Source organism: Macaca thibetana, chromosome 20 (assembly GCF_024542745.1).
Source record: "Macaca thibetana thibetana isolate TM-01 chromosome 20, ASM2454274v1, whole genome shotgun sequence".
NCBI classification, from domain to species: domain Eukaryota; kingdom Metazoa; phylum Chordata; class Mammalia; order Primates; family Cercopithecidae; genus Macaca; species Macaca thibetana.
The window spans coordinates 35,170,698-35,192,982 of record NC_065597.1 but is presented as its reverse complement, the minus strand read 5'-3'; the positions used below and the strand labels follow the sequence as shown (position 1 = coordinate 35,192,982).

Sequence of the window (22,285 nt, the reverse complement as noted above, 5' to 3'; positions counted from 1 at the left end):
GCCCAAGAAGAAGAATAAGACCCTCACAAGACTCCAAATATGCTGGTGACTTGGCCTTATACCTCATCCTCCAGAACTGACAGAAACAAGCTTCTGGTATTACAAATTACCCAGTCTATGTTATCTGGTTATAGCCTCCCAAACAGACTCAGACGATAGCACAGATGACATTTTTACTCCAGGCAAAAAAAAAAAAAAAAAAAAAAAAAAGCCAGGCCTGGTGTCCCTCCCTGGTGTCCTCTGTCTGACTCATCACTCACATGAGCACTGTCCTGTGGCCCTGACAGGGTCCTACACTCTTCCCACAAAATAGGGATTCACACCAGAAATATAGAGCCATGAGCAAGACAGTCCCTGTCCCCATAACAGAATTGGAAGGATGCCTGCCAGTACTGCGATCACCTGCACCAATATGTGATGTAATGTTTCTGTTTCAAATGACTCCTATTCCCTTAGATATATTTATACAAAAAGCAAGCTCCTAACCACTATTGGAAAAAGAATCAGTTTAACTTCCAGACACAGAAAGTTGCCATCAAATGCTCCTCATTCATATCTCGTCTGCTTCTGCTGTACAGCATAATACTGTACTGAACACTGAGGGCAATTATAACACAGTGGTATTTGTGTATCTAGATGTAGTTAAACATAGAAAGGTACAGTACAATTACCTTATAACCTTATAGGACCACCTTCCTATACGTAGTGCATCTGTAACTAAAACGTGCTTATACAGCGCATGATGTATGATTATATTCTGCCCCTTTTACAATCCAGGAAACTGAGCCACAGAGAGGTTGTTTCACCCAGGTATACGGCATGATATATCTGGGATTGGCACTCATACAGGCTGACCATAGGATAATGTCCTCAACCACAACCCTATGTCACCCTGCCATGTGACACATGAAGACACTACCTCTGGCACAGAGGCACAGTGGGAAGAGCACTGAGCTGGCAGCCAGAGCCTCTGCATAGCTGCATGTCCTCTCTGGGCTTCAGTTCCCCAGCTATCAAGTCACGGGCACAATTGGGCTAACTAACCATGGGCCCTTCCAGCTCTGGAATGTGAGGGGCTGGGCTTAGCATCCATGGACAGCATGATCTTCCACTACGGCGAGGGCATGAGGACACCCACAGCATAGATTCATTCGTGCCTTTACTTCTGAACTGTGTAACCTTGGGAAGATTGCTTAACTCCTCTAGAAGACAGTACAACTCCTCTAGAAGACAGCACCATCTCACCAAACCCTGCACATTCACTGTGTCCCTGGTTTGTATGACAATCAAATGACTTGAAAGGTGGGAAAGGCGTGTTCTCTGTCTGAATGCTGGAGCAGTGTCTGATCCTGGAGAGCTGGTGCAGGAGGTCATCCACATGCCCTTGAGACCAGAACAGCAAGACTCCAAACCCATCTCCAACTTCAGTCCACTTAATACCTGCAGGCAGATGGGCCTTTTCCAAGGAGCTTGATGGCAGCTAGCAGGATTGTCTGTCTAGAAAGTCCACATGGCCGGGCGCGGTGGCTCAAGCCTGTAATCCCAGCACTTTGGGAGGCCGAGACGGGCGGATACGAGGTCAGGAGATCGAGACCATCCTGGCTAACACCGTGAAACCCCGTCTCTACTAAAAATACAAAAAACTAGCCGGGCGAGGTGGCGGGCGCCTGTAGTCCCAGCTACTCCGGAGGCTGAGGCAGGAGAATGGCGTAAACCCGGGAGGCGGAGCTTGCAGTGAGCTGAGATCCGGCCACTGCACTCCAGCCCGGGCTACAGAGCAAGACTCCGTCTCAAAAAAAAAAAAAAAAAAAAAAAAAAAAAAAAAAAAGTCCACATGGAGAAATGATTATAATAACACTGTTCATTAAGCCCTAGGCCACTAGTACCAGGCCACTGTCCCATTTGATCTCTGCATGGAAATATAATCTCCTATATACAGATGAGGAAATGGAGGCTCAAAGAGGTTAAGCGACTTGTGCAGGCCACACAGCCCGTAAGGAGTGAAGTGGGCTGTGAACCCAGCTGTGTGACACCAAAGCCTGCACTTGGCCCAGGCTCCCTTCTGAAATTCCCTCTTCACAAAGAGCACCTGCAGCCCATCTAGGGCTTGACTCCTGGGCCACCTGTCTCATCTTCCCTGTGATTGAACCACAAATAACAATTCCCTGAGCAGATAGCTGGAGGGACCAGCTGTCGGTAGCAATGATCAGTCCTCATCCTTCTCAATGCACACCACACCCCTTCAAACTACAGAATATGCCATCACCCCTGCAGAGGCCGAGTCAAATACTTCACCTGGGAGCCCCAGTTACTATCTATAGTCAGCTTGCCAGGACAATGCTGGACACTTCGCTCCACCTCCCTATTCACTGTGCTGGCCTGGAGTAACCAAGGGCTGGAATTTGAAGGAGGAGACTGCAGCCTGACCTTAGGAGAAACTTCCAAAGATTCGGAGCCGAGTCAGAACAAGGAGCTCTCAGGGGTAGCGAGAGTTCCATGAGTGACATGGGGCAGTTCGGGACTGATAGTTCCTTTTGGGCATGTCCAGGCCAGCACTGCTGAAGATGAGTGATCCACGCATGAGGGTCAGTCTACACACTGTTCCCAGTGTGAAATACACACCCTCGAACAGATATGCAATGTTTGTAAATTCTTTTATTTTTATGTTATTTATTTAACTATAATCATATATTTCATTTTTCATATATGTATTGTTTTTCATACGTATTATTTTTATATATTTATATTAATAATTTGCCTGTTGAGTTTAAAAAGTGGATTTTGTTTTTATATTTCATACTAATTCATATCAGTTCATTTTGCCAAAGCTTAGGTCTGTTGCAGATGCCCATACCGTTACATCTCTTACATGTATAATGGTGTGTTTTTTTGTTTGTTTGTTTGTTTTGAGATTCGCTCTTGTCACCCGGGCTGGAGTACAGCAGTTCGTTCTCGGCTCATTGCAACCACTGCCTCCCAGGTTCAAGTGATTCTCCTGCTTCAGCCTCCAGAATAGCTGGGATTACAGGCACCTGATAGCACTCCCGGCTAATTTTTGTATTTTTAGTAGAGGTGGGGGTTTCATCACATTGGCCAGGCTGGTCTTGAACTTCTGACCGCAGGTGATCCACTCACCTTTGCTTCCCAAAATGCAGGGATTACAGGTGTGAGACACGATGCCCGGCCTACATGTATAATGCTTTTACATTTTTTAGCTGAGACAGGTAATGTGATTTGCCTTAAAGAACTCAGTGTGAAAGGTGATAGGACCTGGTACCAGCATGCACGTGACTGGACTCTCAGTGCAGTCCCTCATCTCAGCTCTGTCGGGTATCAGGTCACTTTTGTCCAAGGCACACAAAATAAAACCAAGCCTGAATAAAGTCAACTTTTATTATTATTTTATTTTTGAAAAACCAAATGTACTAATGGGTCAGTGCTGTATGGAAAACAATTAAGTAGAAAGTTCGTACACTTTCTACTTCTGGGAACAGAGCTTTCCCTACATCAGGCGCAGCAGCTGCACCTGTCAGATGTCCCTTTACAGACACATCCCTGGGCACACTTAGCACAGCCCACGGGGCAGCAGAAGCAGCAGCCTGGGCAAGAAGGGGAGAGGGACAGGTCACAGCTGACTTGAACAGGCACCTCTCTGCCCCAACAGCGGGCCTGGCTCAAGCTTGCACCGAGACCCGGAGGAGCCTTCGTTTGGGATGGTGCGCTCTGTCAGGAGACAATGGTGAATCTTTGCAGTGAGAGCCTTCCTATGAAAAACTTGCTCAGCCCCACTGAGCCAGGACAGGGCAGAAGACTGGACGGGCAGTGACTGGGACTGTGCGGACAAGGGAAGGACAATTCGCCAGGACCATACACTTCAGTGAGGAAAGTCTTCAAGAATCAGGTCTATGGTTGGCCGGCTGGTGCCTCTTGTGACCTCAGTTTCCTCATTGTTAAGAATGAAGATTGGTTGGGAATCAACCATCTCTAATGTTCCTCCAGCTCTGATCCTGAATCCGTTTCAGGGGATGTGGGAAGCTAGTGATGAGCCTGCTCCTGCCTGCACAATCTGAGATCCCTCCTCTCACTCAGTCCAGCCCGGAGATTCTCAGGCAAGGCCCCGCACTCACTCTTCTTGCAGGAGGTTCATGTGTACTCTTTGCATTTGCAGGAGCCGGCACAGGTGCAGGACCCACCTGCAAGGAAGAGAAAAAGGCAGTGAGCAGTGAGTGTGGTGCCGGGTTAGGAGCAGGCCCTCAGCATCCTCCTGCTCAGTGCACGGGAAACCTGGTACCTTGTTCTGCTCAGGCACACGGAAGCCCAGCCCCATCTTTTCTCCACGCAGGCTCCGATGGGCAGGCGCCCTCCTAATTTTACTCCACATGGCCTTATGTCAGGAATCCCTTAGAGGCAATGCTTCCTGCCTCCCATCCACCTCAGGCAGCTCTAATGCTGGACAGAGCACTGGGTCCCAGCCCAGGACCCCACTGGCTATCTGGGTGACCTGGCAGTTTTGAGCCTCAGTCTTCTCAGAAATGGGAGGCTCTGGGAAGATGGCAGCGTTCTAAGTGGTGATGAAGGCCCTTGACGGGGAAAAAGCACGAGAAGTGCAAAGGAGTTCACTTTAGGAAAAGCTCAAAATACACCTCCCTCCTGCCCTGGGGACATTCTATCCTCTGGAATGAAAATGGAGATCCTAAGGCCTCGAAACCCGGTATCTCTTACTAGTGAAGCAGGAGCACTTGGGGTCCATTGCGAGTCGAAGTTCGGCTGGAGTTTCTAAGGGAGAGGGGAAGACGCAGTGGGGCAGGTGGGAGGCGTGGTGGATTCTAGGAACCCGGCGATCAATTTACAGGTAGAGAAGGGCGCCGGGTGCAGAGCACACCCTCCTCCACCCTGACGCGGAATCCGCGGCGCCTGGCGTCCTGGGTTGGGATGTGCGCAGTAGGCGGGTCTGGCGCATTATCCCACGAGCACAGCCTGGTGGGCCCCCGAGGGCTGCCCCTTTGGCGCCTGCTGGCGCAGAAGGAGCTGTGCTGCCGGAGGTACGTGGGGCCCCTGACACCCTAAGGGCCATTTTCCATTTCCAGGTAGTCGCGTTATCCCCATCCCCCGACCTGCACCTTTGCCACCAACTTTGCGTCCCCCGGGTCCGTGTGCAGCTCCATCCTTGTGCTCACCTTCTTCATTGGCTGGAGCTGGGAGCAGAGAGAGTGAGCCGTGTGCACATGTGTGGCCATGGAGGTGACTTTTGTTTCTCCCCCGCCCTCCCCCCGCATTGCCTGTCGCTCTTCCCACCTAGGACCCTCAAACTCCTTCCCCCTGTACACACAACCTGGCGACCACGGGTCAGCCTCTCTCTCTTCCTTCCATGCTATCATATAACATTTCGATTTTGCCAGGCCCGTTTAAATCATTGTTTCTTTGAACCCTCCCAACAATCCTAAAGGGAAATACTATTTATGAACCCGTTTTACTAATCTGACAATTATAACATAAACTTTAAGTAACTTGTTCAACATCACAGAATGGAAAAGTTGCCACTGATTTGAATCTAGCCAGCCTCTCAAGAGAAAGTGTCCATGATCAGGCCTTCCTTTGGCCCAGGACTGTCATCAGCATTTCCCTATTGCTGGACATCTTTTAAACAATGTCAAGCCACAAGCTAAACCATGAGCTGTGACAGAAGCAATCTATAACTGTAATATATATACACAGACATACAACACATTTATACTTCTGGTTGTCTTCTATGTGTGGAATAAGACTGATTTTCATTTTTGCTGCTGGAAAAGAGTGTGCTTTAAATAAAAATATATTTAAGAAAATATTAATCACTTCAATGTTGTACGTTAAGTAACATACAGTGACTGTGTGTGCAGAAGTGACACTGTTTTTGATCTGACATGAGGCATGGATGGAATCTTGCTTATAGCTTTGTATCCCTAGTGTTGATGACTATTTTATGGGAAGAACAAACGTCTCTTTTGACCACAGGACACATGTTCATGTAGTAGATGAGAATAACAGGATACACAAGTGAGCACATCTGGCCTGGCTGCTTTGTCTGTGAGTAAATAAATACCCCCAAGCTATGTAAAATGAGAAAAAAAAAAAAAAAAGCAACAGTTAATGTTGTAGATGACTCACCCCTTGCCAGGCACCATTCTAAGTTCCTTACATGAATTAAATCATTTAATTTTACAAGCCAGATATCATTATACTTCAGTTGATAAGACTGATACACAGAGGTTATGTCACACACATAGTGGCAGAGGTGGGATTTGCACTCATGCAGGCTGACCTCAGCATCATGTCTTTACCCCCTGCTCTATGCCACCAAGTCAACACAAAGATGAGGACACTGAAAGTCTGGCTAGGAGGCAGCAGTGGAAGCACATTTAGTTGCAGTCAGATCTCTGTGCATACCTGTGACCTCTCTGGGCTTCAGTTCCTATTTCTCAAGCCAAGAGCAAAATTTATTCATCTCCAAGGTCCCTTATAGCTTTGAACTGAGATGGGCAGGGTTTGGCATCCAGGGATGGCATGATCTGCCAGCTGTGGGCAGGGCCAGAGGCCAGCCGTACCATAGGTTCATGCATCCTTTTCCTTCTCAGCTGTGTGACATTGGGCAGGTTGTTTAATTCCTCTGAAAGACGACTTAAGCACGCCAGCCCCTGAATATTTTCTGTCCCTGTCCTGAAGCTTGTGACTTTCATTCAACTTGTCGCCTGAAGGTCAAATGACATGAAGAATGGGAAAGGATTTTATGTGTGTTCAAATGTTGGGGCAGCATCTTATCACAGAGGACTTTCTGCAGGAGGACATCCACACTCCTCCTGGCACTGGATCAGCCAGGGACGCAACCCCTCCACAGCATCCCATCCAGAGCAATGCTTCCAAACCAATGAGCCTTTCTTCAAGAGCAAGTTAGGATTTAATAGTATCTTCATCCAAGAAAGTCAGTGCAGAGAGAATTATCATAATCACCACTGTTTATTAAAACCTAGGCAGCAGCCAGGCCACTGTCTCATTTTCTTTTTTTGTTTGCTTTGGTTTTGGTTTTTGTTTAGACAGAGTCTTGTTCTGTTGCCTAGCCTGGAGTGCAGTGGCACAATCTTGGCTAGCCTCTATATCCTGGACTTAAGCAATCTTCCTATCTCAGCCTACAGAGTGGCTGGGACCACAGGTGTATGGCATCACGCCATCTAATTTTTGTATTTTTTGTAGAGACGGGGTTTCTCCATGTTGCCCAGGCTGGTCTCAAACTCCTGGGCTCAAACAACCTTCCCACCTCTGCCTCCCAAAGTGCTGGCATTACAGGCATGCGCCACTGTGTCCGGCCCACTCTCTCATTTAATCCCTGCATTGAGAATAATCTCCCTTCTACAAATGAAGCACTAGATGCTCAGAGAGTTTGGGTGATTTGCCCAAACCACACAGCCAGTAAGTGGTGGAGTGGGCTGTGAACTAGGACTGCCTGACAACTAAAACTATGCCCTAGGTGTAGGCTGCCTCCTGAAATCGCTTCACAGGGAAGCAGCAGGTAAGTGTGGTCCTGACTTCTAGGCAAGGAGACTCATCTTCTTCCTTGACTGAACATCGAATAGCATCCCCCCCACAAATGGAGGGACTAACTTGTCATTAATAAGACATCCAGGGACTCTTTCCTTTCTAAGGAACATCACCACGCTCAGCAAGCTGCACAATCTGCCATAGCTGTGTTCTGAGAACTTCTGTTAATAAACTAATATTAATTATGGAGATGATGAAATCAAAATGAAAATTCCAAAATAACTTTACCCGCAACCCATGCTGACACTGCATCTTGCCGGGAGTATCTGGTTCGAAGTAGTCAAGGGCTGGAGCTTGAAAAAGGAACAAACTCAACCTGAATTTGGGAGGAATTTCCAAAGATTCAGAGCCAACTCCCAACAGGGAGCTCTCAGGGTTCAGCGAGTGTCCTGACTGTGCTGTCTGTGACGCTGGCTAGGCCAAGCCTGATGGTTCCTCATGAGAATGTCGTGGACTGTGTCTGCTGTCCCCAGTCTGCAATGCAAATCATCCATGAACAAATGTGCAGAATTTCTAAATCTTCCATTTTTTAGTTATTTCTGTATGTACTTATTGATTTTTTTGTGTAACATGTAAAAAATGGGTTCCGTATTTTGTGTTTCATTATCTTCATAATTAATATTACTTTATTTACAAAGGTGTAGGTCTGGCTGGGTAGGAAATGAAAACTGTCCCTTCACCAGGGAGTTTGAGAAGCCCCGTGTAGGATTCAAGCAACGCAGGCATTGGAATCTACCTCCTGTGGTCACTTTCAATCCCAAAATCTGCTGAGAAACTGAATTTGGGCAGGGAAACCTGAGAATAACCATGAGGAATGGAGAAGTCCCTGTGCCACATTTAACATGATTAGAGCTGATCGTGTACGTTGCCTGTCCCCATATGATCCGGCACAGTGCAGATGCATTTTGTGGAAGATAAAGCTCAGTGAGTTAGCAGGGCTTGCCTGAAGGTGCTCAGACTGTTAGAGGCTCACATTTCCATCCAGAGACCAGTCTCTTAAACTCCCAGTTCAATCTTCCACCCCAGTCCCTTATTCCAAAAAACACACAGGAACCAGAACCAGAATCAAGTCTAAGTGTTTAATTATGATTCACATATTTCACAGGAAAAGGAATGCAGCAAATGGGTCAAGGTTGTATCAAAAAAGCAAAAAATCCTGGATTTTACTAATCAATCTATATTTGGGAGCAGGGCTGTCCCAGCATCAGGCGCAGCAGCAGCACTTGTCCAACACCCCTTTGCAGATGCAGCCCTGGGCACACTTGGCACAGCCCACAGGGCAGCAGGAGCAGCAGCCTGGGGAGGAACGGAGAGTGAGAGGTCACAGCAGAGTCGACCAGAGACCTCCCTGCCCGAACAGAGGCCTGTCTCCATCCCTGCCTCCAGCCCCAGAGGACCATCATTTCAGGATGGCATGGTTTTGTCAGGAGACAACTGGTACCACTGGGGTGGGTCTTCCTATGAGAAAGCTTCCCCACCCCACATAAGCCCTGGAAAGGCCAGAAGACTAGACAGGCAGTGATGGCCTACAGGGACAAAGGAAGGCCAGTTCCTGAGAAGCATGAACTCAGGGCCAGCCTTGAGTTCCCTCCCAACCTTAGCCACAGCCCCAGATTCCTGGAGATGGCCCCGCACTCACTCTTCTTGCAGGAGGTGCATTTGCACTCTTTGCACTTGCAGGAGCCAGGGCAGGTGCAGGAGACACCTGCAAGGAGAGAAAAAGCCAGGCAGGCGTGAATGAGATGCAGAAGGTGCAGCAGTGGGTCAATAATTGTCCGGTTCCCCCTCCTCTGTGCAGGCCCAGCCCTCAGAGCTGCTTTCCCACTAAGAGCAGAGGAAGAGAAGGGCCATGTCCTCTCCCTTCGTGCTGGGAAAACCAAGCACCCGCCTATTTGTATTCCAAAGGAAAGTCCCAGGCTCCTATATGGCCCAGGAAGACTGCGACTTCGACTTTCTGTCCTAAACCCAGAAGAGGCAATGTCCCCTCCTACCCAATGCTTCCATTCCAATCCAGCTGCTAAGAGTCAAGTTAGAGAGCTGGGGCTTAGCCAGCAGCCCTGTGACCAACCGGGTGACATGGAGCAGGACAGCCTTGAGCCTCAGGACCCTCAACTCTGACACAGATGCACAGGGAGGAGGGACATGCTCTCAGGAGCTTGGCCAAAGGAAAGCACTGGACGAATAAAGGAGTCCTCTTCAGCTCAGATCGCAAAATAAGACCTCCTCAAACCCAGGGACACTCTCCATGATGTCTGAGAATTCGGCATCCCAATGCGCAGAACCCGGGCGCCCCTTACCAGAGGCGCAGGAGCAGTTGGGGTCCATTGCAACAGGAGGCAAGAGTGGAGTTCCGAAGCGAGAAGAGAAGAGGCAGTGGTGGACGTGGAAGGCGTGGTGGAGCCCAACAGCCAGCGGCTGCATTTATAGTCAAGAAAGGGGGCCGGGCGCAGACGCCCCGCCCCGCCCTTGCACCCGCCCCGCCGAGTCAGCACCGCCAGCTGTCCTGGGCTGGGCTGTGCGCAGCAGATGGGCAAGGTGCAAGTTCCTTGAGCGCAGCTGGGTGCACACCGCAGGATCGCCCCTTTCGCAATGGCTCGCGAGGGAGGCGCTGTGCACCCGGGTGCGCGGCTTCTCTCACCCTACCGGGCCTTCCAGCTTCCCTGAAGTTGCCTGCTACACCCGCCCCTTGTCGTTCCGCCTACCCCAGTATTCTGGATTTCCCCCCACCCCCACCAACGCCCAGGTCTCAAGTCGATAGCTAAGTCTTTCCTGGAGTCGAGGGTAACCCCAGTCTTGTGCTCCACTTTCTGGATCTGACAAAGCAAGGAGCACAGCAAGGCAGTAGTGTGCAAAGGCAGGCCAAGGGTGCAAACTTCACATCTCTGGCCTTATCTGCCCTGTCCCGGTTCTTACCTCAGTCCTTTGGCCACATTTCTCTTGTGTACAGCAACACAGAAGACACAGGGCTCTGCCTCACTCTCTTCCATTCTCCACTCTTGAGGGGCTGAATGGGCCACATTTGTCCAGGTCCTCCTTTGCATAAATCTCTCCAGGGTCTCCCCACAGCCTAGCCAGGTACCCCACTACAGGATGGCAGTTTTGAATGTGTGAGATGTCCCCAGAAGAGGGATCATTGAAGGTGATATGAAGATCCTGCATTAAATTAGAAAGCAAGAGAGCTGGTTATTTTTCCTTCCATATTACTATTACTCTACATTACACAGGTCCGTGTTTGACCATTTAGTCACTTTCTATCTTTGAACTCTCACAGCAACCCTAAATGGACATGAGTTCTATTCGTGAACCCGTATTCCTAATCTGGACAATGACAATACAAGGAGTTCAAGCCACTAGCCCAGGGTCAGGGGGCTGGGAAGTGGCACTGCTGGGTGTGAATCCTGTCAGCTTCTCAAGGGAGAGAGGTCAGTGATGAAGTTTCCCTATGGCCTAGGTATGTTCATCTCTTCACTGATTGAAATCTTTAAACAAAACCAAGCATCAAGGTCAGTCCTAGAAGCAAAACAGAGACATAGAGGGATATGAATAAGCATACTTTGATGGGAGGGAGACAGGGCCTTGTGTCTTCCGAGTAGCTGTGCACAGGAGAAACGTGGCACAAGAACTGAGGAGGGGAAGGGGAAAGGGACAGGCAGTGCCAGAGATCCGAAGGTCGCATCCTCCGCCTGTCCTTTGCACACTACTCCCTTGCTATGCTCCCTGCTCCCGCCAATCCAGACAGTTGAACAAGAGACTGGGGTTGCAAGGCTTAACTGTTGGCAAGGGGGTGGGCAGGCTTAGGGGTGTGGGGCGCACGCAGGTCAGGGTCTCGGGCCGTGCGGAACGCCAAGGGTGGGGGAGTAGCAGGTAATCTCAAGGAATTGGGCAGACCGGGCAGGGTGAAAGCAGCAGCTAATCCGGGTGCACAACGCCTCCGGCGCGAGCCGGTGCGAAAGGCGGAGGCCAGCGGTGTGCACCAACCTGCACTCAGGGTGCTTTGCGCCCGGCACCTCTGCTGCACACAGCCCAGCCCAGGACTACTGGTGGCTTGGACTCAGCTGGTCCGGTGCAAGGGCGGGGCGGGGTCTCTGCTCCCGGCGCCTACCCCTGACTACAAAAGGAGCCGCCAACTGTTGCGCTTCACCACATCTTACACGTGTTCCACTCCCTCTTCCCTTCTCGCTTGGGAACTCCAGTCTCGCTTCAGGTTGCGATGGACCCCAAATGCTCCTGCGCCGCTGGTAAGGGACGCCCGGGTTCTGTGCCTTGGAATGCCAAATTCCCAGACACCACAGAGAGTGTCCCTGGGTTTGAGGAGGTCGCGTTTTGCGATCTGAGCTGAAGGTGACTCCTTTATTCTTCCTTGAGAAAGATTCTTTCCTATTCTTTCCTCTTGGCCAAGCTCCTGAGAGCAGTTGCCCTCCTCCCTGTGCCTCTATATCAGAGCTGAGGGTCTTGAGACTCAAGGCTGTCCTGCTCCACATCACCCCCTTGGTCAGGAGACTGCTGGCTGAGCCTCAATGCTCTAACCAGGCTCTGAGCCGCCGGATTGGATGGGAGGCATTGGATAGGAGGGGACATTGCCTTTTCGGGGTTCTTGACAGAATGTCGAAGTTGTAGTCTTCCCGGGCTGGACCTGGAGCCTGGGACTTTCCTTTTGAATAAAAACAGGAGGGTGTTTGGCCTTCCCAGCATGAAGGGGTTTCTCTTCCTCTGCTGAGTGGGAAAGGAGCTCTGAGGGCTGGCCCTGCACAGACGAAGGGACACTGGACACTCATTGACCCACTGCTGTACCTTCTGCATCTCACTCACCTTTCACTGGCTTTTGCTCTTCCTTGCAGGTGTCTCCTGTGCCTGCCCTGGTTCCTGCAAGTGCAAAGAGTGCAAATGCACCTCCTGCAAGAAGAGTGAGTGCAGGGCCATCTCCAGGAATCTGGGGCTGTGGCTAAGGTTGGGAGGGAACCCAAGGTTGGCCCTGAGTGTGTGCTTCTGGGGAACTGGCCTTCCTTTGTCCCTCTAGGCCATCACTGCCTTTCCAGTCTTCTGCCTTGTCCAGGGCTCCCGTGGGGCTGGGCAGTCTCTCACAGGAAGACTCACCTCAACATCCACCAATTGTCTCCTGACAAAGCCACACCATCCTGAACTAAGGATCCTCGGGTGCTGGGGTTTGAGCTCAAGTTAGGCCTGCTGTTGGGACAGGGAGCTCCCTGGTCAAGTCTGCTGCGACCTCTGTCTCCCTTTTTCCCCAGGCTGCTGCTCCTGCTGCCCCCTGGGCTGTGCCAAGTGTGCCCAGGGCTGTATCTGCAAAGGGGCATCAGAGAAGTGCAGCTGCTGCGCCTGAGGTCGGGACTGCCCTGCTGTCAGATGAAAACAGAATGACACGTAAAATCCAGGATTTTGTTTTCTACAACCACGACCCATTTGCTACATTCCTTTTGTCTGTGAAATATGTGAATAATAATTAAACACAGACTTGATTCTGGTTCTGGTTCCTGTTGTATTTTTTGGGAATAAGGGACTGGGGTGGGAGATTGAACTGGGAGATTAGAGACTGGACTCTGGATGGAAATGTGAGCGTCTAACAGTCTGAGTGCCTTCAGGCAAGCCCAGTTACATCACAGACCTCCATCTTCTGTAAAATGCACCTGCACTGTGCCGGATCATGCTTCCATATGAGGATGGAGACATACGCGATCAGCTCCAATCATGTTAAATGTGGCATAGGGACTTCTCCATTCCTCATGTTTATTCTCAGGTTTCCCTGACCAAGTTCAGTTCCTCAGCAGATTTTAGGCTTGAAAGTGACCACAGTGGGTGGATTCCAATGCCTGAGTTGCTTGAATCCTACACGGGGCTTCTCACACTCCAAGGCGAAGAGACAGTTTTCATTTTCTATCCATCCCAGATCTAAACCTTTGTAAATAAAGCAATATTAATTATGAAGATAACGAAACACAAAATATAGAACCCACTTGTAACATTTTACACACAAAAAAACTCAATAAATACACAAATAACAGAAAAATGGAAGATTTACAAACTCTGTACATATGTTCATGGATGATTTGTATTGCAGACTGGAAACAGCAGACTGGCCCCACTGTGGACCACACACCTTCAGCAGCACAGGCCAGGACATTCTCATGAGGAACCATCAGGCTTGGCCTAGCCAGCGTCACAGACAGCACACTCAGGACACTCGCTGAACCCTGAGAGCTCCCTGTTGGAACTTGGCTCTGAATCTTTGGAAATTCCTCCCAAGTTCAGGCTGACGTTGTTCCTCTTTCAAGCTCCAGCCCTTGACTATTTCAAACCAGCATGCTCCTGGCAAGACACTGTGATTGTGGGTTGCAGATGAAGTTATTTTGGAATTTTGCTTTTGATTTCATCATCTCCACAATTGCTAATACTTTATTTACTGAAGTTCTCAGAACACAGCTATGGCAGATTGTACAACTGTCTGAGTGTGGTGATGTTCCTCAGGAAGGAAAGAGTCCTGGATGTCTTATTGATGACAAGTTAGTCCCTCCATTTGTCGGGGGGATGCTATTTGATGTTCAATCCCTAAGGAGGAAGGTGAGTCTCCTTGCCTAGAAGTCAGGACCACACTTACCTGCTGCTTTCCTGTGAAGCAATTTCAGAAGGCAGCCAACACCTAGGGCATAGTTTTAGTTGTCAGGCAGTCCTAGTTCACAGCCCACTCCACCACTTACTAGCTGTGTGATTTGGGCAAGTCACCCAAACTCTCTGAGCATCTAGTGCCTCATTTGTAGAAAGGAGATTATTCTCAATGCAGGGATTAAATGAGAGAGTGGGCCAGGCACAGTGGCTCATCATGCCTGTAATACCAGCACTTTGAGAGGCAGAGGTGGGAAGGTTGTTTGAGCCCAGGAGTTTGAGACCAGCCTGGGCAACATGGAGAAACCCCGTCTCTACAAAAATTACAAACATTAGATGGCGTGATGCCATACACCTGTGGTTCCAGCTACTCTGGAGGCTGAGTAGGGAGGATCACTTGAGCTCAGCATGTAGAAGTTGCAGTGAGCCAAGATCGCGCCACTGTATTCCAGGTTGGGCAACAGAACAAAACCCTATCTCAAAACAAAACAAAACAAAAAACATAAACAAAGCAAAACAAAAAACAAAAAACAGAGAGAGAGTGGCCTGGCAGCTGCCTAGGTTTTAATAAGCAATAGTGATTATGATCATTCTCTCTGCACTGACTTTCTTGGAAAAAGATATTGTTAAATCCTAACTTGCTCTTGAAGAAAGGCTCATTGGTTTGGAAGCATTGCTATGGATGGGATGCTGTGGAGGGGTTGCATCCCTGGCTGACCCAGTGCCAGGAGGAGTGTGGATGTCCTCCTGCAGAAAGTCCTCTGTGATAAGACACTGCCCCAACATTTGAACACACATACAATCCTTTCCCATTCTTCATGTCATTTGACTTTCATGCAACTTGTTGAATGAAAGTCACAAGCTTCAGGACAGGGACAAAAAATATTCAGGGGCTGGCGTGCTTGAGTCATCTTTCAGAGGAATTAAACAACCTGCCCAATGCCACACAGCTGAGAAGGAAAGGGATGAATGAACCTATGGTACAGCAGGCCTTGGCCCTGTCCACAGCTGGCAGATCATGCCATCCCTGGATGCCGAGCCCTGTCCGTCTCAGTTCAAAGCTATAAGGGACGTTGGAGATGAACAAAGTTTGCTCTTGGCTTGAGAGGTAGCAACTGAAGCCCAGAGAGGTCACGGCTATGCACAGGGATCTGATCGCTAACTCAACGTGCTTCCACTGCTGCCTCCAGCCAGACATTCGGCGTCCTCATCTTTGTGTTGACTTGGTGGCATAGAGCACGGGGTAAGGACATGATGCTGCAGTCAGACTGTATGAGTATGAATCCCACCTCTGCCACTATGTGTGTGACACAACCTCTGTGTCTCAGTCTCATCAGCTGGAGTATAATAATATCTGGTTTATAAAATTGAAAGTTTTGATTCATGTAAGGAACTTAAAATGGCACCTGGCCAGGGGCGAGTCATCTATAACATTAACTGCTCCTTTTTTTTTTTCCTCATTACATATAGCATGGGGGATATTTATTTACTCACAGACAAAACAGCCAGGCCAGATACTCTCATTTGTGTATCCTGTTATTCTCATCTACTACATGAACATGTGTCCTGTGATCAAAAGGGACATTTGCTCTTCCCATATAATATTAATCAACTCTAGGGACATAGAGATATAAGTAAGGTTTCATGCCTCATGTCAGATAAAAAAGAATCTCATTTCTGCACTCACAGTACTATATTTTACTTAACATAAAACATTGAAGTGATTGATATTTTCTTGAATATTATTTTTTATTTAAAGCAAACACTTTTCCACCAGGGAAAATGAAAATCAGTTTTATTCCACACCTAGAAGATAGTCAGAAAACGCCGGGCACGGTGGCTCACCCCTGTAATCCCACCACTTTGGGAGGCCGAGGAGGCCAGATTACCTGAGGTCAGGAGTTCGAGACCAGCCTGGCCAACATGGTGAAACCCGGTCTCTACTAAAAATACAAAAATTACTGGGCATGGTGGCACACGCCTGTAATCCCAGCTACTCTGGAGGCTTCGGTAGGAGAATTGCTTGAGCCCTGGGGACAGAGGTAGCAGTGAGCTGAGATCACGCCACTGCACTGCATCCTGGCTGACAGAGGGAGATTCCTTCTCAAAAAATAAATAAATAAATAAATCCCTCAATAGAGAAGTGCTGACAACAAACTTGGGCCCAAGGAAGGCTTGATCTTGGACACCTTCTCTTAAGAGGCTGGCTAGATTCAGGCCGGGCGCGGTGGCTCAAGCCTGTAATCCCAGCACTTTAGGAGGCCGAGACGGGCGGATCACGAGGTCAGGAGATCGAGACCATCCTGGCTAACACGGTGAAACCCTGTCTCTACTAAAAAAATACAAAAAAACTAGCCGGGCGAGGTGGCGGGCGCCTGTAGTCCCAGCTACTCGGGAGGCTGAGGCAGGAGAATGGCGTGAACCCAGGAGGCGGAGCTTGCAGTGAGCCGAGATCGGGCCACTGCACTCCAGTATGGGCAAGGGTGCCAGACTCCGCCTCAAAAAAAAAAAAAAAAAAAAAAAAAAAAAAAAAAAAAAAAAAAAAAAAAGAGGCTGGCTAGATTCAAATCAGTGACAAGTTTTCAGCTCTGCGATGTTGAGCAAGTTACTTAAACTTTTTGTTATAGTTGTCAGATTAGTAAAACGGGTTCATAAATAGTATTTCCCATTAGGATTGTTGGGAGTGTTCAAACAATGAATGATTTAAAGAGGTCTGTCTCATTCTAAATGTTACACGATAAGAACATTGAAGAGAAATATCCACTTCTCTCCTTGATTGAAAGCAGGGTCTGCATGTCACCTAAAGTCATCCTCTTTGGAGGACATCCCTCATTTTTAAAACTGCCATCCTGCAGTGGGGTGGCCGGTAGGCCTGGGGTAGTCCCAGAGAACTATATGAAAAGGAGGACACTGACAAGTGTGCCCGCCATCACCTCAGAGGAGGAGCATGGAGGGAAGAGAGAGAGGCCGACCCGTGGTCGCCATGTTCTGTATACAGAGGCAACGAGTTTGGGGGTCCTAGGTAGGAAGAGGTACAGGCAATGCAGGGGGAGGGCGAGGGAAAAGCAAAAGTCACCTCCACTGCCGTTCATCTGCGCAAGGCTCACTCGCTCTGCTCCCCGCTCCAGCCAATGAAGAAGGTGAGCACGAGGATGGAGCTGCGCACGGACCCGGGAGAGTCGAAGCTGATGGTGACCCTGCGGGGCAAGAGGAGAGAAAGGGTTGGGGAAAGCGCGACCACCTAGGAATGGGAAATGGCCCTCAGGGTGGCAGGGACGGAGTACTTCTGGCAGCACAGCCCCTCCCTTGCGAGCGGGCGCCAAAGGGGCGGACCCAGGGAGCCCACCAAGCTGCACTCAGGGGACTGTGCGCCCGAACCGCCTACTGCGTACCGCCCACCCCAGACCACCGGCCCCGCGGATTCCGTGTGGTGGTGGGGGAGGGGGTGCTCTGCACCCGGCCCCCTCCTCTAACTATAATTGAACTCCCGGTTCCTAGAATCCACCACGCCTCCCACCTGCCCCACTGCTTCTTAGCCTCTCCCTTGGAACTCCAGCTTCACCTCGCCTCCTCATGGACCCCAACTGCTCCTGCTCCACTGGTAAGAGATACCTGGTTTCGAGGCCTTAGGATCTCCATTTTCATTCCAGAGGATAGAATGTCCCCAGGGCAGGAGGGAGGTGCATTTTGAGCTCTTCCTAAAGTGAACTCCTTTACTTTGCACTTCTTGTGCTTTTTCCCCGTCAAGGGCCTTCATCACCACTTAGAACGCTGCCATCTTCCCAGAGCCTCCCATTTCTGAGAAGACTGAGGCTCAAAACTGCCAGGTCACCCAGATAGCCAGTGGGGTCCTGGGCTAGGACCCAGTGCTCTGTCCAGCATTAGAGCTGCCTGAGGTGGATGGGAGGCAGGAAGCATTGCCTCTAAGGGATTCTTGACAGAAGGCCTTGTGGAGTAAAATTAGGAGGGCGCCTGCCCATCGCAGCCTGTGTGGAGAAAAGATGGGGCTGGGCTTCCGTGTGCCTGAGCAGAACAAGGTACCAGGTTTCCCGTGCACTGAGCAGGAGGATGCTGAGGGCCTGCTCCTAACCCGGCACCACACTCACTGCTCACTGCCTTTTTCTCTTCCTTGCAGGTGGGTCCTGCACCTGTGCCGGCTCCTGCAAATGCAAAGAGTGCACATGCACCTCCTGCAAGAAGAGTGAATGTCGGGCCTTCCCTGAGAATCTCGGGGCTGGGCTGAGTGAGAGGAGGGATCTCAGATTGTGCAGGCAGGAGCAGGCTCATCACTAGCTTCCCACATCCCCTGAAACGGATTCAGGATCAGAGCTGGAGGAACATTAGAGATGGTTGATTCCCAACCAATCTTCATTCTTAACAATGAGGAAACTGAGGTCACAAGAATGTACCAGCCGGCCAACCATAGACCTGATTCTTGAAGACTTTCCTCACTGAAGTGTATGGTCCTGGTGAATTGTCCTTCCTTTGTCCGCATAGTCCCAGTCACTGCCTATCCAGTCTTCTGCCCTGTCCTGGCTCAGTGGGGCTGAGCAAGTTTTTCATAGGAAGGCTCTCACTGCAAAGATCCACCATTGTCTCCTGACAGAGAAGGCTCCTCCGGGTCTCGATGTGAGCTTGAGCCACGCCCGCTGTTGGGGCAGAGAGGTGCCTGTTTAAGTCAGCTGTGACCTGTCCCTCTCCCCTTCTTGCCCAGGCTGCTGCTCCTGCTGCCCTGTGGGCTGTGCCAAGTGTGCCCAGGGATGTGTCTGCAAAGGGACATCTGACAGGTGCAGCGGCTGTGCCTGATGTAGGGAAAGCTCTGTTCCCGGAAGTAGAAAGTGTACGAACCCGGAATTGCTTTCCATACAAGACTGACCCATTAGTACATTTGGTTTTTTTTTTATATGAAATATGCTAATGATAATAAATGACTTTATTCTGGCTCAGTTTTATTTTGTGTGCCTTGGACAAAAGTGACCTGATACCCAACAGAGCTGGGATGAGGGACTGCATTGAGAGTCCAGACTCATGGGTGCTGGTACCAGGTCCTATCACCTTACACACTGAGTGCCTTAAGGCAAATCACATTACCTGTCTCAGCTAAAAAATGTAAAAGCATTATACATGTAGGCCAGGAATCATGGCTCACACCTGTCATCCCAGCACTTTGGGGGGCCGAGGTGGGCAGATCACAAGAGGTCAGAAGTTCAAGACCAGCCTGGCCAACGTGATGAACTCCCCCATCTCTACTAAAAATACAAAAATTAGCCACGAGTGGTGTCAGGTGCCTGTAATCCCAGCTATTCGGGAGGCTGAAGTAGGAGAATCACTTGAACCCAGGAAGCGGTGGTTGCAATGAGCTGAGATTGCGTCACTGCACTCCTGCCTGGGTGACAAGAGGGAAACTCCATCTCAAAAAAAAAAAAAAAAAGCAGTATACATGTAAGAGACATAATGGTATGGGCATCTGCAACAGACCTAAGCTTTGGGAAAATGAAATAAAATGAATTAGTATGAAATTAAAAACAAAATCTACTTTTTTATATTCAGCAGGAAAATTATTAATAAATATAAATATATGAAAATAAAATAATATATATGAAAAACAAATAATACATGAAAGACAAAATATATGACTATATTTAAATAAATATATAAAAACCAGAAAAATAAAAATGTACAAACATTGCATATTTCTCCTAGGGTGTGTATTTCACACTGGGAACGGTGTATAGACTGACTCTCGTGTGTGGATCACTCACCTTCAGCAGTGCTGGCCTGGACATGCCCAAAAGGAACTATCCATCCTGAACTGCCCCATGTCACTCATGGAACTCTCACTACCCCTGAGAGCTCCTTGTTCTGACTCGGCTCCGAATCTTTGGAAGTTTCTCCCAAGGTCAGGCTGCAGTCTCCTCCTTCAAATTCCAGCCCTTGTTTACTCCAGGCCAGCACAGTGAATAGGGAGGTGGAGCGAAGTGTCCAGCATTGTCCTGGCAAGCTGACTATAGATAGCAACTGGGGCTCCCAGGTGAGGTATTTGACTCGGCCTCTGCAGGGGTGATGGCATATTCTGTAGTTTGAAGGGGTGTGGTGTGCATTGAGAAGGGTGAGGACTGATCATTGCTACCGACAGCTGGTCCCTCCAGCTATCTGCTCAGGGAATTGTTATTTGTGGTTCAATCACAGGGAAGATGAGACAGGTGGCCCAGGAGTCAAGCCCTAGATGGGCTGCAGGTGCTCTTTGTGAAGAGGGAATTTCAGAAGGGAGCCTGGGCCAAGTGCAGGCTTTGGTGTTACACAGCTGGGTTCACAGCCCACTTCACTCCTTACGGGCTGTGTAGCCTGCACAAGTCGCTTAACCTCTCTGAGCCTCGATTTCCTCATCTGTATACAGGAGATTATATTTCCATGCAGAGATCAAATGGGACAGTGGCCTGGTACTAGTGGCCTAGGGCTTAATGAACAATGCTATTATAATCATTTCTCCAACTGGACTTTCTAGACAGACAATCCTGTTAGCTCCCATCAAGCTCCTTGGAAAAGGCCCATCTGCCTGCAGGTATTAAGTGGACTGAAGTTGGAGATGGGTTTGGAGTCTTGCTGTTCTGGTCTCAAGGGCATGTGGATGACCTCCTGCACCAGTTCTCTGGGATAAGAGACTGCTCCAGCATTCAAAGAACAAGCCTTTCCCACCTTTCAAGTCATTTGATTGTCATACAAACCAGAGACACAGTGAATGTGCAGGGTTTGGTGAGATGGTGCTGTCTTCTAGAGGAGTTGTACTGTTTTCTAGAGGAGTTAAACAATCTCCCCAAGGTCACACAGTTCAGAAGTAGAGGCATGAATGAATCTATGCTGTGGGTGTCCTCATGCCCTCGCCGTAGTGGAAGATCATGCTGTCCATGGATGCTAAACCCAGTCCCTCACATTCCAGAGCTGGAAGGGCCCATGGTTAATTAGCCCAATTGTGCCCCTGACTTGATAGCCTGGGAACTGAAGCCCAGAGAGGACATACAGCTATGCAGAGGCTCTGACTGCCAGCTAAGCACTCTTCCCCCTGTGCCTCTGTGACAGAGTTAGTGTTCTCATGTGTCACCTGACAGGGTGACATAGGGTTGTAGTTGAGGGAATTATCCTATGGTCAGCCTATATTAGTGCCAATCCCAGATGTATTATCACGTATACCTGGGTGACACAACCCCTCTGTGGCTCAGTTTCCTGCCCTGTAAAAGGGGCAGAATATAATAATACATCATGTGCTGTATAAGGACATTTTAGTTATAGATGCACTACATATAGGATGGTGGTCCTATGAGGTTATAAGGTAATTGTACTGTATCTTTCTATGTTTAGCTATGTCTAGATACACAAATACCACTGTGTTATAATTGCCTTCAGTATTCAGCAGAGTAGCATGCTGTATAGGTTTGAAGCTTAGGAGCAATAAGCCATATCACATAGCCTAGGTCTGTGGTAGGCCATAATATCTAGGTTTGTTATTATACACTTTACACTGTTTGCACAACCATGAAATCAGCTAACAATGCATTTCTCAGAATGTATTCCCATCACTAAGCAGCGTATGACTGTAATGGGGTCTGACTTGTAGAAATGCAGGATTTAATAGGTATAAAGAAATTAGCATGGTGCCTTGCACATGGCAAATGATCTATAATATTAACTATTATTTTGTTATTTTTATTCATGGTTGGTATGGCCTAACTGCTTGTGTGCCTCCAGTATTCATACGTGCAAATCTAATTTTCAGTGTGTTGGTATTGAGGTGGTGCATTTGGGAGGTGACTGAAATAAGAGGACCTAGTGTTTATGACTGGGATTAATAAGAAAGGCCTGAGGGAGCTTGTTTAACCCTTTCCACCATGTGAGGACCCAGCAAGAAAGAGACATCCATGAGGAACGGGGCCCTCACAAGACTCCAAATATGCTGGTGCCTTGACCTTGGACTTCCACGCCTCCAGAACTGAGAGAAATATATTTCTGCTGTTTTAAGTTACCCAGTCTAAGGTATCTGGTTATGACAGCCCAAACATCTCAAATAATGGCATAGTTGGCATTTTTACTCCAGACAGAAGAC

The 22,285-nt window shown here is 48.9% G+C and overlaps 4 protein-coding genes and 1 pseudogene across 9 annotated transcripts in view; 2 read left to right on the top strand and 3 right to left on the bottom strand.

Annotated features, from left to right (window-relative positions):
• Positions 1–22,285, bottom strand: part of LOC126943899 (metallothionein-1E-like) — a 374,938-nt gene that overhangs the window by 6,939 nt on the left and 345,714 nt on the right. The window contains exons 1-3 of one of the 6 annotated variants that reach the window (XM_050773123.1): positions 9,870–10,094; positions 9,212–9,277; positions 8,644–8,868 (exon numbers count right to left, since the gene is read on the bottom strand). The exons of 2 other annotated variants lie outside the window; for them this stretch is intronic. In XM_050773123.1, coding sequence (XP_050629080.1) covers positions 8,777–8,868; positions 9,212–9,277; positions 9,870–9,993 — 282 coding nt within the window. In that variant the 5' untranslated portion in view covers positions 9,994–10,094 and the 3' untranslated portion in view covers positions 8,644–8,776. Of the gene's footprint in view, positions 1–8,643; positions 8,869–9,211; positions 9,278–9,869; positions 10,184–22,285 lie in introns of those variants that run through there. 3 more of the 6 variants (XM_050773125.1, XM_050773122.1, XM_050773124.1) reach the window with 3 other exon arrangements.
• Positions 1–22,285, bottom strand: part of LOC126943920 (metallothionein-2) — a 170,442-nt gene that overhangs the window by 13,409 nt on the left and 134,748 nt on the right. The gene's annotated exons all lie outside the window — the stretch shown is intronic.
• Positions 3,508–4,750, bottom strand: LOC126943931 (metallothionein-1-like; annotated as a pseudogene).
• LOC126943914 (metallothionein-2-like) lies at positions 11,695–13,051 on the top strand. The gene is made up of 3 exons (XM_050773160.1): positions 11,695–11,810; positions 12,411–12,476; positions 12,819–13,051. The coding sequence occupies exons 1-3, from the start codon at positions 11,783–11,785 to the stop codon at positions 12,908–12,910; spliced, it is 186 nt and encodes a 61-aa protein (XP_050629117.1). The 5' UTR covers positions 11,695–11,782; the 3' UTR covers positions 12,911–13,051.
• Positions 17,761–18,993, top strand: LOC126943930 (metallothionein-1-like). The gene is made up of 3 exons (XM_050773176.1): positions 17,761–17,788; positions 18,323–18,388; positions 18,902–18,993. The coding sequence occupies exons 1-3, from the start codon at positions 17,761–17,763 to the stop codon at positions 18,991–18,993; spliced, it is 186 nt and encodes a 61-aa protein (XP_050629133.1).